We start from the raw sequence: 14,789 nt of genomic DNA, 5'->3' as shown, positions 1-14,789 counted from the left end.
GCATTGATTTTGTATCCTGCCACGCTACCGAATTGCTGTATGAGTTCTAGCAATCTTGGGGTGGAGACTTTTGGGTTTTCTATGTAGAGTATCATGTCATCGGCGAAGAGAGAGAGTTTGACTTCTTCTTTGCCAATTTGAATGCCTTTAATGTCTTTTTGTTGTCTGATTGCTGAGGCTAGGACTTCCAGTACTATGTTGAATAGCAGTGGTGAGAGTGGACATCCCTGTCTTGTTCCTGATCTTAGGGGAAAGGCTCCCAGTGCTTCCCCATTGAGAATGATATTTGCTGTGGGCTTTTCATAGATGGCTTTTAAGATGTCGAGGAATGTTCCCTGTATCCCTACACTCTGAAGAGTTTTAATCAGGAATGGATGCTGTATTTTGTCAAATGCTTTCTCTGCATCCAATGAGAGGATCATATGGTTCTTGGTTTTTCTCTTGCTGATATGATGAATCACATTGATTGTTTTACGGGTGTTGAACCAGCCTTGTGTCCCAGGGATAAATCCTACTTGGTCATGGTGAATAATTTTCTTAATGTACTGTTGGATCCTATTGGCCAGTATCTTGTTGAGAATTTTTGCATCCATGTTCATCAGGGATATTGGTCTGTAATTCTCCTTTTTGGCGGGGTCTTTGTCTGGCTTTGGAATTAAGGTGATGCTGGCTTCATAGAACGAATTTGGAAGTACTCCATCTCTTTCTATCTTTCCAAACAGCTTTAGGAGAATAGGTATGATTTCTTCTTTAAACGTTTGATAAAATTCTCCTGGGAAGCCATCTGGCCCTGGACTCTTGTGTCTTGGGAGGTTTTTGATGACTGCTTCAATTTCCTCCCTGGTTATTGGCCTGTTCAGGTTTTCTATTTCTTCCTGTTCCAGTTTTGGTAGTTTGTGGCTTTCCAGGAATGCGTCCATTTCTTCTAGATTGCCTAATTTATTGGCGTATAGCTGTTCATAATATGTTTTTAAAATCGTTTGTATTTCCTTGGTGTTGGTAGTGATCTCTCCTTTCTCATTCATGATTTTATTAATTTGAGTCTTCTCTCTCTTCTTTTTAATAAGGCTGGCTAATGGTTTATCTATCTTATTAATTCTTTCAAAGAACCAACTCCTGGTTCTGTTGATCTGTTCCACAGTTCTTCTGGTCTCGATTTCGTTGAGTTCTGCTCGAATCTTTATTAACTCCCTTCTTCTCTTGGGTGTAGGATCTATTTGCTGTTTTTTCTCTAGCTCCTTTATGTGTAAGGTTAGCTTTTGTATTTGAGTTCTTTCCAGTTTTTGAATGGATGCTTGTATTGCGATGTATTTCCCCCTTAGGACTGCTTTTGCTGCATCCCAAAGATTTTGAACGGTTGTATCTTCATTCTCATTAGTTTCCATGAATCTTTTTAATTCTTCCTTAATTTCCTGGTTGACCCTTATGTCCACTTTTCAATTTGACCTAAGGAAGCACTACTAGGTTGAGTGTGCCTAAGTGTTTGAGAAGCCTAAAGTCATTAAGATAAAACCTAACATCAAAAAATCAGAAGCCAAGTAACTTGTGCAGAAGGAATACACAGAAAACTTGGGGTGGTTTGGTTAGAGTATAATTAGGGGAGGGTGTGCATAAGGTAGATTTTTCTGGTTTTCAGAAATTGTAATTTGTTTGATGTGCTATTTCAATTTTTAGTAGCAAATGTGTATGTAGAGGATCTTATTAAAATTGAGACTTATTTGAATAAAAAAAAAAAGGCAACGCTAAACCACTGAGCCACCCAGGCTGCCCCTAGACTAGTCTTTTTGAAAAAGAATATTCACTAAACATAAAAATACATATTCCCATTAACCAAGCAATCCTGCTTTTAGGAGTCTATCTTAAAAAAACAAAATCTTCTATTACCTAAGATTCCATTAGCAAACAAAAAGAACACACGAATACACAACTAGTTTATCATAGCATTATGTACAGTGGCATAAAACACGAAGATTCACAAGAAGCTGCAAAATATGTACAGTGTTCTCATGTACCCTTCACCCAGCTTTCCCCAATGATAACATCTTACACAAAGCATCAGTATATTATCAAACCAGGAAACTGACATGAGTACAACACTATTAACTATAGACTTATTCAGATTTCACTGATTTTTATATGTGATGTTTTGTGTACAGTGCTATGAAATTTTTATATGTATAGATTCATATAGCTACCACTAAAACTGGAATACAGAACTGTTACATCATCATGAAGAAATTCCTTGTTATCCTCCCCCCCCCTTTTTTTTAAAGATTTTATTTATTTATCTGGGGGAGAGAGAAAGAGAGAGAGAGAAAGAGATAATGAGCAAGGGGGAGGGGCAGAGGGAGAAGCTGACTCCACACTGAGCAGGGAGCCTGATGTGGGGTTTGATTCCAGGATCCTGGGATCATGACCTGAGCTGAAGGCAGACACACTTACCCGACTGAGCCACCCACTCACCCCCTTTGTTATCCCTTTATAATCATACCATATCCCCAACTTTAACACCTAGCAACCACTCCATGTTTTATATCACAGTAATTTTGTCATTTCAAGAATATTATATCTATGAAACAATATAATATATAACCTTCTGAGACTTTTTCACTCACTGACTTTTTTCACTCAATTGAATTGTTTTCATTCAAGTTGTTTATATTCATAGCTCTTTATATTGCTGAGTAGTATTCTACTACACAGACATACTACAATTTGTTTATATATTCACTCAATTAAAGGGCATTTGAATTTTTTCCAGTTTGGGGTTATTACAAATAAATTGCTCTGGACATTTGTGTGCTTTGTGTGGACATAGTTTTTATTTCTCTAGGGTAAATATCTAAGAGTGTGACTGCTGGGTTGTACAGTAAATGTATATTTAACTTATAAGAAACTGCTGAACTATTTTCCAGAGTGGCCTTTTAGACTTTTAGTCCAATAATTATCTATGCCATTTTTTCAAGATATTTGGAAAAAAGTAGCAAAATCTGGAAAAGATTATAGAATAAAACAGATAATACTATATCATAATTTCTTGATTCTAAGATGCTATTGATTCAATAAGTCAGTACAATAAAATTCCATAATTACTGTTTACTGATAATGGCATTTACTTACATCCTATTTTCTTCTCCAATCTCACATTCAAAGTTTGAGTCTAATTCTTCTTTAAGACACAAAAAGTTTTAAAAATATATGTATATATATTAGGGCTCCTGGGTGGCTCGGTCAGTTAAGCGTCCAACTCTTGATGTTTGCTCAGGTCATGATTTCAGAGTAGTGGGAGTTAGTGCTATGTCAGGCTCCACACTCAATGGGGAGCCTGCCTGAGATTCTCTCCCACTCTATGCCTCTTCTTCCCCAATAAATAAATCTTAAAACACAGAGACACACATATATATACAAATATATACACACATACATATACATATAAATTTTTGTTACTTGGTCCTGTGAATGTATGCATCTTCATAATCTTATAATCTTGAAGATGTTAGCATCTTTAGGATAGACAGGGTAACATTAAGGCAGAATGATGTACTGGATGTTGTGATGTGCTGTGACCCCCATTAGTACTGAAGGTCTTATTTGCCCAGATGCTGAAAGTGCTGCTGGCCTGCAACCCTCCCTTGGCTGTCAGCTATCCCTTCGAAATATCCTTAGGTGAAAAGTTATCTCACACAAGGTCATGCACCCTTCCAAAATGAAGTCTGCATCCAAGACTGACAGATGAAGGATACAAAGTCTCAGGCCCTTTACAGCAACTTAGGGGAACTCTAATGGGCCATTCCACTTCAGAGTGACTTCTGGGGTCAGCCAAGGCCTTTGTGAGACAGCACTGTAGCCCAGCCTATCCTGACCAATCCTGTTTCTTTCCTCTACCCAACATCTTAGAGGGTAGCTTCAAGAAACCAGATCGGCGGGGATCCCTGGGTGGCTCAGTGGTTTGGTGTCTGCCTTTGGCCCAGGGTGCGATCCTGGAGTCCCGGGATCGAGTCCCACATCGGGCTCCTGGCATGGAGCCTGCTTCTCCCTCTGCCTGTGTCTTTGCCTCTCTCTCTGTGTCTATCGTGAATAAATAAATAAAATCTTAAAAAAAAAAAAAAAAAGAAAGAAAGAAAGAAACCAGATCAGGGGCCAAAAGCCTAGGAGAAGACAGACCACAGAGCCACTCCCAGGGAACAGATTTAGGCTCTAATTAGGCTCTAACCAAGGAACAATCTGTGTCACTGGAGTTTAGGGACTTGCTATATGCTGCTTGGTTGGGATTTCAAAATTGTTATGGATCAGTGATTGTGCATCTGCTTCCTGCTTTTTTTTGATAGGAGCTGCTTATTATTTTTTTGATAGGAGCTGCTTTTTTGACAGGTTATCCTGTCATGGTCTCTGCATTATAAAATTGGGAATGTTGGGAGTGTTGATAATATGTTTTTTTTTTAATTCACAGGTCTTTGAGTCAGGGGAGCTGTCCTTGAGGAGCTGCATTTGTGGAGGTTAATTCACATCTAGACTCAATTTAAAGATAAAATTCTAGACTTTGAGCCTGATGTATAATGAGATGAAACTTTTGGGAGAGGTCAGTGTGTTCTGTATTTGGAGATGGAAATAAAAATTAATAAGAGGTGAATAAACATTTGTTTCCTCTACTTCATAATTATGTCAGATTTTTTTTTTGAGAGGGCACTTTTTTTGAGGCATAATTTACATTCAGAGCTTTTGGTTCCATTGATTTTTCTCTATTGTTTGTTCATTTTCTATGGATTTCTATTCCTATCATTATTTCCTTCATTCTGCTTAGTTTGGGTTTAATTTCTCTTGCTTTTTTTTAGCTTCTTGTAGGAAGCTTAGATAATTTATTGTAAACCTTTTTCTTGTTCAGTATAAACAAGTAGAAACTTAAGCATCCCTTGAAGCACTGCTTTAGCATTATCACACAGATTATGTTGTATTTTTATTATTATTTAGATATTTTTGAATTTCCCTTTTAAGTTTTTTTCTCCTTTCAATTCTGACAGCTTTTGCTTTTTGTATCTTGATGAAATGACTTGACTTTTTTTTTTTTTAAGTAATCTGTTTTCAATATGGGGCTCGAAATCACAACCCAAAGATCAAGAGTCACAAGCTCTACGGACTGAGTCAGCCAGGTGTCCCAAACTGACTCGAGTTTTTAATCAATATGAAATATTCCACTTGATCACTGGTAATACTCCTTGTCTTGAAGTCTATTTTGTCTAATATTAGTAAAACCACTCTAGCTTTCTTATAATTAGCATATCTATAAGTTTTGATGCACAAAATGAAGAGAATAGTTAAACCTCATTAATAAAAGATAAGTGGTGATTAAAACCCATTGCTCATTCATTAACTTATGTGAAACCTCTGATTAAGAATATATGTGTATAGGGGTGCCTGGGTGGCTCAGTGGTTGAGCATCTGCCTGTGGCTCAGGTCATGATCCCAGGGTCCTGGGATCGAGTCCTGCATTAGGCTCCCTGCAGGAGCCTGCTTCTCCCTCTGCGTATTTCTCTGCTTCTCTCTTTTGTCTCTCATGAATAAATAAAATCTTTAAAAAAAAAAAAAAGAGAGAGAATACATGTGTACAAATAAAAAGACATTCAACATCACTCATCATCAGAGAAATACAAATCAAATTACAATGAAAGGTGCCTGGGTGGCTCTACAATGGCTACAAATTGGCTACAAAATGGCTACAACTACAATGGCTAAAATTGCTGGCAAGGATGTGGAGACAGGGGAATACTCTTGGACACTGTTGGTGAGAATGCAAATTGATGCAGCCATTCTGGATAAAAGTATGAAGTTAAAAATAGAACTACCCTATGACCTAGTAGTAAATACATTTAGGTATTTACCTAAAGGATATAATAATATTAATTCAAAGGGATAAATGCACTCCAATGTTTATAGCAGCATTATCAACACTAGCCAAACTAAGAGCCCAAATGTTCATCAGCTGATGAATGGATAAAGAATATGTGGTGTATATATATAAATATATATATGGGTGTGTGTGTGTGTATATATATATATGGGTGTATATATATGGTATATATATGGGTGTGTATGTATATATTTATATATATGGGTGTGTGTGTGTATATATATGTGATATACAATATATGCACATATGTGTGTATATATGGTTTGTGCTCAGGCAATAAAAAAAACAATGAAATCTTGCCATTGCAATGATGTGGATGGAGGTAGAGTATTATACTGAATAAGTAAGTGAGAGAAAGAAAAATACCATATGGTTTCACTCATATATGGACTTTAAGAAACAAGTGAACATAGGGGAAAAAAAAGAGGCAAACCAAGAAAAAGACTCTTAACTATAGAGAACAAACTGATGGTTACTGGGAAGAAGGTGGGCAGGGTGTCAGATTAAACAGGTGATGAGGATTAAGGAGGACAAGTGTTGTGATGAGCATTGGGTATCATAAGTAATGAATCACTAAATTCTACACCTGTAACTAATATCACACTAAATGTTAACTAACTGGAATATAAATAAAAACTTGGAAGAAAAAAAGAATATATGTGTGTATATGACTATTTCATGTACTGACCTCATCAATAAAAGGTATTAGTACCACAGCTTCCCATTCCTGTTGTTTCCCATTTAGGTCAGTTTTAAAATCAGGTGGATAATATTCTATAATTGGTGAGTCTTCACTGGTCATCAAGTGCTATGGAAAGATAAAAGAGTAATAGAAATATAAGAACTAACACCAATATAACTTTCTGTTAATATATTTACAATATTTACTTTTGTTACAGTTTAAAATTCCTAAGTAAAATTAAATTTTTACAACTTAGAAATGTTGCAATATCCTGGCTATATTTTGATTTTCAACTATGAGACTTCTAATTTCACTGCTACTCATCACTTTCCCATTGCAGTGATCAAATTATGTAGCAAAACCATCTGAATTTCACCTCTGAATTTCAACTTTGCCATTTCTTTTATCGTCTTATCACTCTATAAAGTCCACTTATATTCTGTTCACAGGCCTCCAAGAGTCCTCCATTTTTAACCTTAAAAGGCAGTACTTTTGTGTCCTAATCAATTGATTTTGTTAAGTAATATAAGAACTGTATCTAAGATAAGTTAAAAAGAAAAAAATCCTAGAATCAAGAATCTCTTCACCACTAATAGCAAAGATGAAGGGTCCAATAAGATATGTTTTTTATTAGAGATTTTATAACAGAGATAGATGAAGAAAACATAAGGATTTCTAGGAAATAATATGAAAAGATTATGGTATAACATTTTTTTAAAGAAATAAAACAGTGTATTTCTCAGGGTAATACTAAAAATATTTAATACCCAGTATCGCATGGGCACAGAATAATTAAACGGATGTTGCTGTCACTTGCATGATTAAACTGGTCAGGAGTTGTTATCAATCCTTACTGTATCTGAAAGATGGAGGAAAAAGCATCAAAGAAACTCAAGAGGAAACGGAGGCCAGAGGGCCAAGATTAAATAGATTAAGTTTTAGAAGAAAGAAGAATGGGGACACGCTTGGGTGGCTCAGGGGTTAGGCGTCTGCCTTTGGCTAAGGGTGTGATCCTGGGGACCGGGATCAAGTCCCACATCAGGCTCCTTGTGGGGATCCTGCTTCTCCCTCTGTCTGTATCTCTGCCTCTCTCTCTCTGTGTCTCTTATGAATAAATAAATAAAATCTTAAAAAAAAAAGGAGCCTGATACTGTTCAAACAGCAAAGGTATGTGTGCGTATACTCTAATTCTTGGGACAAGACCACAGTATTAGAAGAAATAAATGAAATTTGCCTTCAGAATCAGCTTAGTAGGCCTAGATTAACTTTGGTGACACAATCATCCCTGAAATATCTTCCTCCTGTTATGCAAAATATCTTAACCAGAGACAAGCTTTTCATTCTACAGTTTGATAAAAGAAATGCTTAAAACCTAAATATTAATTGAAATAATACTTTTGTTGAGATGAATGACTCAGAAGGACATCCCTATTCTAACAGGGAGAAGGTAAAAGAACAGAATGAATCCAAAATTGTTTGAACAAAGTAAATGGCTTCAGATTTTACCTGTCATAGTTCACTTTCATCACTGTAGAGACACTTAAAAATGTGCTTAAAGGTGCTGAAAAGAAAGAAGCTATGCTCTGAATGACTTTTGGAGTTTGTTTTTGCATTTTTAAAACAAAGCTAACTTCATTTTAAATCACTTTTAAATCACAGGGTTACTTCTCGAGTAACTTCTGTGAGAAATACTAAATTTGACACTGAAAATAAATATTATTTAGCCATTAAAGTAATTTGGGTATTACATTTCTAGGCTTAAATGAGGAGCTCCTAAGTATCAAAAAGGACATAAAAACATTTAATTTTAAAACCTACCTGGTAGCATGTAGGAAGTAAATTTTTGCTAGCTGCTGGAAGTACAGCAAGAAGCTGTTCAAATGGCTTAAAAGGTTTTCCTAGCTCAAAATGGATTTTGAGTGTACTGATGTTGCGGATATCAGATAGGAAAGGTGCATAATGGTAGGGATAATACCTATAAAACAAAACTGAGTTTTAAACAGTTGGCAACTTTATGAAACAGGTCAGTATTAAATATACACTTTTCCTTATTTAACAACACAGCAATAACTCTAAAGAAAACAATCACTCATAATTCTACCACTTAATTTAAGAGATCAGCAGTGCTAGCATATTTAGATAATATGATACTAACTGTTGTATTTCCTTAACTTTTAAAGTATAAGTTCACATTTCCAAAACTGGGATGTATATGTAATTGAAGAATATACACACACACATAGCTGTATATATATATATAAAATGTATGTGTGTATATATGTATGTATTTTATATAAAATATGTTTATATATATACATATTATAAATATGAATAAACATATATACATATATAATAACATAAATAAACATATATATAATATATATATATTATATATATATATATATATAATACAATGGTTCTTTTAACTTCCAAGATACCGAGAGTAAATCTTCCAATCAATAGCTTCTTAGAATGAAGTAATGAGGTGGTCAGAAGACCTTCAGTTAGCACACATGAGCTGGAGCCTCTCTCAAGAGGACAGAGAGAAGAGTGAGTTCGAGTTCATGTGGCTGTTACTAGTCAGCTCTAAGAAATTTTATATCTCTGATTTGGTATATATATTACTATATTTGTGAGAAGATTAAACCATTTATCAATGATATACATTATGTTTGTTTTTAATGCTCCATCTTTAACTACAGGTATACTTATTTTTTACAAAGCTTTAAACATACAATTTTTAAAATTTTTCAGTGTTTTTACTGTTTGACTAAAGATGCTAAAAAATAATTTTTCCCCACAATTATGACATACTTCAAAAGAATGAGAAAGTTTAGGAGGTAGGATGGCATTTAGAATGGAAAATGTATATAGGCTTTGAAATCAGTCTTAGATTTATTCTTGAGTGTATAACTTTAGAAAGATTACTTTCTAGGGTGCCTGGGTGGTTCAGCTGGTTATGTGTCTGACTCTTGATTTTGGCTCAGGTTATGATCTCAGGGTTGGAAGATCGAGCCCTGTGTTGGGCTCCATTCTGGGCATGGAGTATACTTAAGATTTTCTCTCTCCCTCTTCCTCTCCCCCTCCATCCCATTCTCTCTCTCAAAACAATAACAAAAACAAAGAAGGAAAGAAAGAAAGAAATATTACTTTCTAAAGTAATAAAGATAACTGAGCCTTATCTATAAAAGTCAGACAATACTTACTTTATAGTGGTGAGGATTATATGAGAACATGCTTTTCAAGTGCCTGGCCTTAATGCATGATACATAATAAGAATAGTTTACACTCACCCTATTAAGAAATGGCAAATCAAGGATTTTTGTTATTAGAATGCTCTTCAGAGATGCCCTGAGAATTAGGTTAGTTATTACAGAGATTTTTAAAAAGATTATTATTAAGTGAAATCAAATGATATAATTTGCACTGATTTGTTTTATTGTATGGTGCTTTAAAAGAAAGTCTAAGCAAAGGTGCTATCAAAACAAAACAAAACAAAACAAAACAAAATGATCTCATCACTTAAAAAGTCTCTATTTTTCCCTGCATCATTTTTTGGTTTCTTGTTTTTCTATTTTGGTGGGTGGTTTGGAAATACAGATGGAACTTGCTGGAATAGGAAAAATGAGAGAAATGGAAAATTATTACTATTTCTAGGAAAAGCAAATAATTCCTTTCTTCTTTTTTTTCACCCCTCCCAGTCTAACATTCAATTACTCCTTCTTTAATTACTCTTAATAGAAAAATTTTTTCAAACACACAATAATGTAGCAAAGAATATAATGAACAACCTTATGTAACCATCACTCAGCCCCAATTATTATTGAGACTTTGCCACAGTCATTCATCATGATAAAGAATTTTAAATCCTTAACTTTCACTATTGACCATCTGCTAGGGTTGGAAGAGTCTTTGTTACACAAAGGTCTTTAAAAAATATTTTCATATAAGAAAAGATTACCTATATTTCATTTACATTTGGCTGTATATATCTTTTTAAAAATGCCACCATAAATAGAAATAAAGAGAAAAGAGAATCCCAAGAGATTATAGAACGAACCATCATTTAAAAAAAAAAAAAAATCAAAACTTTAATTTTGTTTGTATTCCTCACCAGCTCCAGGACTGAACTCCATGATAGTAATAGTGCAAAATCCACTGTATTGCCTGAACATAACATGCAGCTTGATCAGCCAGAAAGTCGCTGGAAATAGAATATTTTTATTATAATGTTAATTTTTGAAGACAGGCCAAGTTGTCTTTAGAGCATGATATTTACACACTCTGCCTCTTATGTTTTATATAATCAATGAATAAGCTAAAATTTATAATCATAAAAATTCCAAAATATTATTTAAAACAAAATTCCATCCTGTCAGATTAAAGGTTTGTCTTATAGTTTTATTACATCAACTATCAGAATACTTAAATCTACCGTGCGTATTTATTCAGTCAATATACTATGCCTGTGATTTAAAGTTTGAGGATTTGGCCAATGTAGAGTAGTAGAGTGGTACTACCACTTTCCTAAGTAGTCAGAGTGTAATGGAAGACAGGAATGGGAAACTTTATCTGGAAGGATGCCTGAGAGAATCACAGGAGAAATCAGGAAGATCATAGAATCTGGTTGTTTGTTTTAAGAATCTGGTTATTGCAGCTAGAACATGCTTTGAAAGATTAGAAGGACAATATTCCTTCTAATCCTTTCTTTGTCAAAGATCACTATTTAAGGTAAAATACATCTATAACACACACACACACACACACACACACGAGACTTGGGCTAAAGCCAAAAAGTAGTCATAAACCTGTTAGTATCTGTTACTAAAATTCAGGTAGAGATGGCATTTAGAAATTTCATATCTCAATATTTCTGGGAGGTATACTTTTGAAAATGAAACATTAATTTTCTCATTATTGAAAAATCTAGAAAATGAGGAAAAGCATTTTTATCACCTTACAGCAATCACTATTACATTTTGATAGGTTTCTTTTCAGACTGTTTTCATGCCCAAGTTGTTTTTTTATGTTTAATATTAATGAGAGTATACAGTATACATGATTTTGTGTCCTGCTTTTGAAATTTGTTCTTAATAATATACTGTAAGTATCTTTCCATATTGTTATGAACTTTTTATAAGTACCAGTTTAGTAGTTCTATGGATTCTGAAGACAGTGTTATGGTAAGATGGTTACTATGAAAAAGAAGTGGACATGATTGTAAGGACATGTAGATCATTTCTAATTTTGTACTGTTATAAAAAACTTTTTAATAAACATATTTGTGTATAAGGATCTTCTGTGTTTAAGTTTATATTTTTAAGATAGATTAATGATTAGAATTACTGAGTCAAAGGGATAAATATTTTAAAGACTTTTGGATACTTACTTTCCAAAATAATGTTACCAATTTCTATTTTCACCAATAATTTGGGAAGAATATTACCATTCCTTTTAGGCCAATACTGAATATAACAATTTTAAGAGATTTACTTATTTGCCAGGCAAGCAAATGGTATCACGTTTTCATAAATCCACATATTTTAATATATAAAAGGGAAGGGAAACAGATTTATTAGCTATCAAATTAAGCATTTAGTGCCAATAACAGATATTACAGCTCTATATAACTGTAATCAAGGAAATAAAAAGTCTAGGGAATAAAGGATCAAAAGCATAACTATTTCAAATATTTTGTTTCTCAAGTCTCAAAAGTCTTACATGCTAATGATACGTGACAAAGCTTCAAATGAGCTGGTGAATTGTACTAGAATTCCTACACCTCTAGTTCCTGGAAGTCAGTCAGTATGAATACAGACCGGGAATACTATGTTTAGACTAGACTAGAAGGCAGTCTGAGAGTACATAAGCAATATCTGAAGGCTTTGGTCTATCTCTGGGCAGACTCTAGAAAAGATCTAATATTTAGTGCTTTATTATATCAAAAAAAGGTAAAAATTATAGTATAGAAAATATCTAAGTATAATATTTAAGCATGTGAAAGGGTACATAGCATTCCATGAAATTCTTATCTCACTTATAGAGAAGCAGCCTCATCTAGTGGTTAAGAATATTAACTGGGGGTGTCTAGTTGGCTCAGGCAGTAGAGCATGTCACTCTTGATCTTAAGGTCATGAGTGTGAGCCCCATGTTAGGTGTAGAGATTACTTAAAAAAATATATAAACTGAAAAAAAAAAAAAGAGAAAGTATTAACTCTGAAGTCAGACTGCCTATGTTCAATTCTGGTTCTGCCACTCATTGACTATGTCACCTTGGGCAAGTCACTTGAATCCTTGGGGCACCTGGCTGGCTCAGTTGGTAAAGCACATGGCTCTTAATCTCGGGGTTGTAAGTTCAGGCCCTAGGTTGTGTGTAGAGATTACTTAAAAATAACATCTTAAAAAAAAAAGCCTCTCGATTCCTTAATTCCTTCTATTATAAAATAATAATTTACTTATCTTAAAGAATTGTGAGAATTAAATTAGTCAATATTTTTAAAATGCTTAGAATAGCACTTAGCCCTTGATAAACATTTTATAAGATTTTGTTAATTAAGTAAAATACAAACTTATGTAGTTCATACTGTGGGCTGCAGTTTAAAAGTATGAGAGCTACCATTCTAGAGGTCAAGTTCTTTTTTTTTTTTTTTTTAATTTTTATTTATTTATGATAGTTACAGAGAGAGAAAGAGAGAGAGGCAGAGACATAGGCAGAGGGAGAAGCAGGCTCCACGCACTGGGAGCCTGATGTGGGATTCGATCCCGGGTCTCCAGGATCGCGCCCTGGGCCAAAGGCAGGCGCCAAACCGCTGCGCCACCCAGGGATCCCTAGAGGTCAAGTTTTTAAGGAACTTTTGGACTAGATATGAACCTGAGGCTTAGCCAGGTAGCCTTTAGGATAAGTTTGATGTGAGTCCAGAAAATGGAAAACAAACAAACAAAAATAACCATTTTCTACTTGCCAACTTTTTATCACAGGAATCTAACACGTCTGTTAACATTACCTTCTTCAAAACCATAGCAGTTGAAAGGCTGACATTATGATAAATAAAATCTAATTTTTTAGGGGAATCCCTGGGTCGCTCAGTGATTTAGCGCCTGCCTTTGGCCCAGGGCGTGGTCCTGGAGTCCCCAGATGGAGTCCTGCATTGGGCTATCTGCATGGAGCTTTCTTCTCCCTCGGCCTGTATTTCTGCTCTCTCTCTCTCTCTCTCTGTGTCTCTCATGAATAAAAAAATAATATCTTAAAAAAAAATCTAACTTTTTAGATTTTAAAATTAGATTTAAATCTAATTTTAGGGGATCCCTGGGTGGCGCAGTGGTTTGGCGCCTGCCTTTGGCCCAGGGCGTGATCCTGGAGACCCGGGATCGAATCCCACATCGGGTTCCTGGTGCATGGAGCCTGCTTCTCCCTCTGCCTATGTCTCTGCCTCTCTCTCTCTCTGTGTGACTATCATAAATAAATAAAAAAAATTAAAAAAAAAAAAAAATCTAATTTTAGGGGATCCCTGGGTGGCTCAGCAGTTTAGTGCCTGCCTTCGGCCCAGGGTGTGGTCCTGGAGTCCCAGGATCGAGTCCCACATCGGGCTCCCTGGATGGAGTCTGCTTCTCCCTCTGCCTGTCTCTGCTTCTCTCTCTGTCTCTGTCTCTCATGAATAAATAAATAAAATCTTAAAAAAAAAAATCTAATTTTAGATTTAAATCTAAAAAATCTATTTTTTTCTATTTTAAAGTAAAAGCAGAATGCCTGGGTAGCTCAGCAGTTAAGCGTCTGTCTTCGGCTCAGGGCATGATCCTGGAGTCCCAGAATTGAGTCCCACATCAGGCTCCCTTCATGGAGCCTGCTTCTCTCTCTGCCTATGTCTCTGCCTCTCTCTGTCTCTCATGAATAAATAAACAAAATCTTTAAAAATAAAAAAGTTAAAGCATTGGTTAAAAACGTACTCAGATACTACATCAACTCCCATCTTCGTCATGTAGTATGTTCTTTTATATTGTCTAAACTCAGTTTCAAACAGGTCATCATCTTCAGTCTCATCTTCTAAATTATCTGGAAAAAAGGTCAGAAAGTGGCTGACAATTACAAATATTTTGTTTTTCCACCTATCTCTTTGATAAATACATATCAAAGCAGATGCTTATAAACTAACACAGAAATCTGTTCCATCTAATATTATTAAATCAGTGCTTACTAAGGAAAGA

General features: G+C 34.9%; 1 protein-coding gene across 5 annotated transcripts in view; it reads right to left on the bottom strand.

The window, feature by feature from the left end:
* Positions 1–14,789, bottom strand: part of XRN1 (5'-3' exoribonuclease 1) — a 106,501-nt gene that overhangs the window by 68,557 nt on the left and 23,155 nt on the right. For all 5 annotated transcript variants that reach the window (XR_013361081.1, XM_077864878.1, XM_077864875.1 and 2 more), the window contains 4 exons: positions 14,532–14,637; positions 10,702–10,791; positions 8,406–8,562; positions 6,594–6,713 (listed from right to left, as the gene is read on the bottom strand). Coding sequence is in view for 4 of the 5 variants with exons in the window: in XM_077864878.1 (XP_077721004.1) it covers positions 6,594–6,713; positions 8,406–8,562; positions 10,702–10,791; positions 14,532–14,637 (473 nt within the window). In the remaining variant the exon portion in view is untranslated. The remainder of the gene's footprint in view (positions 1–6,593; positions 6,714–8,405; positions 8,563–10,701; positions 10,792–14,531; positions 14,638–14,789) is intronic.

The sequence above is a fragment of the Canis aureus genome, chromosome 22 (genome assembly GCF_053574225.1).
Source record: "Canis aureus isolate CA01 chromosome 22, VMU_Caureus_v.1.0, whole genome shotgun sequence".
In the NCBI taxonomy this organism is placed as follows: Eukaryota; Metazoa; Chordata; class Mammalia; order Carnivora; family Canidae; genus Canis; species Canis aureus.
The sequence above is the reverse complement of the archived record's forward strand: the minus strand, read 5'-3'. Positions and strand labels throughout refer to the sequence as shown.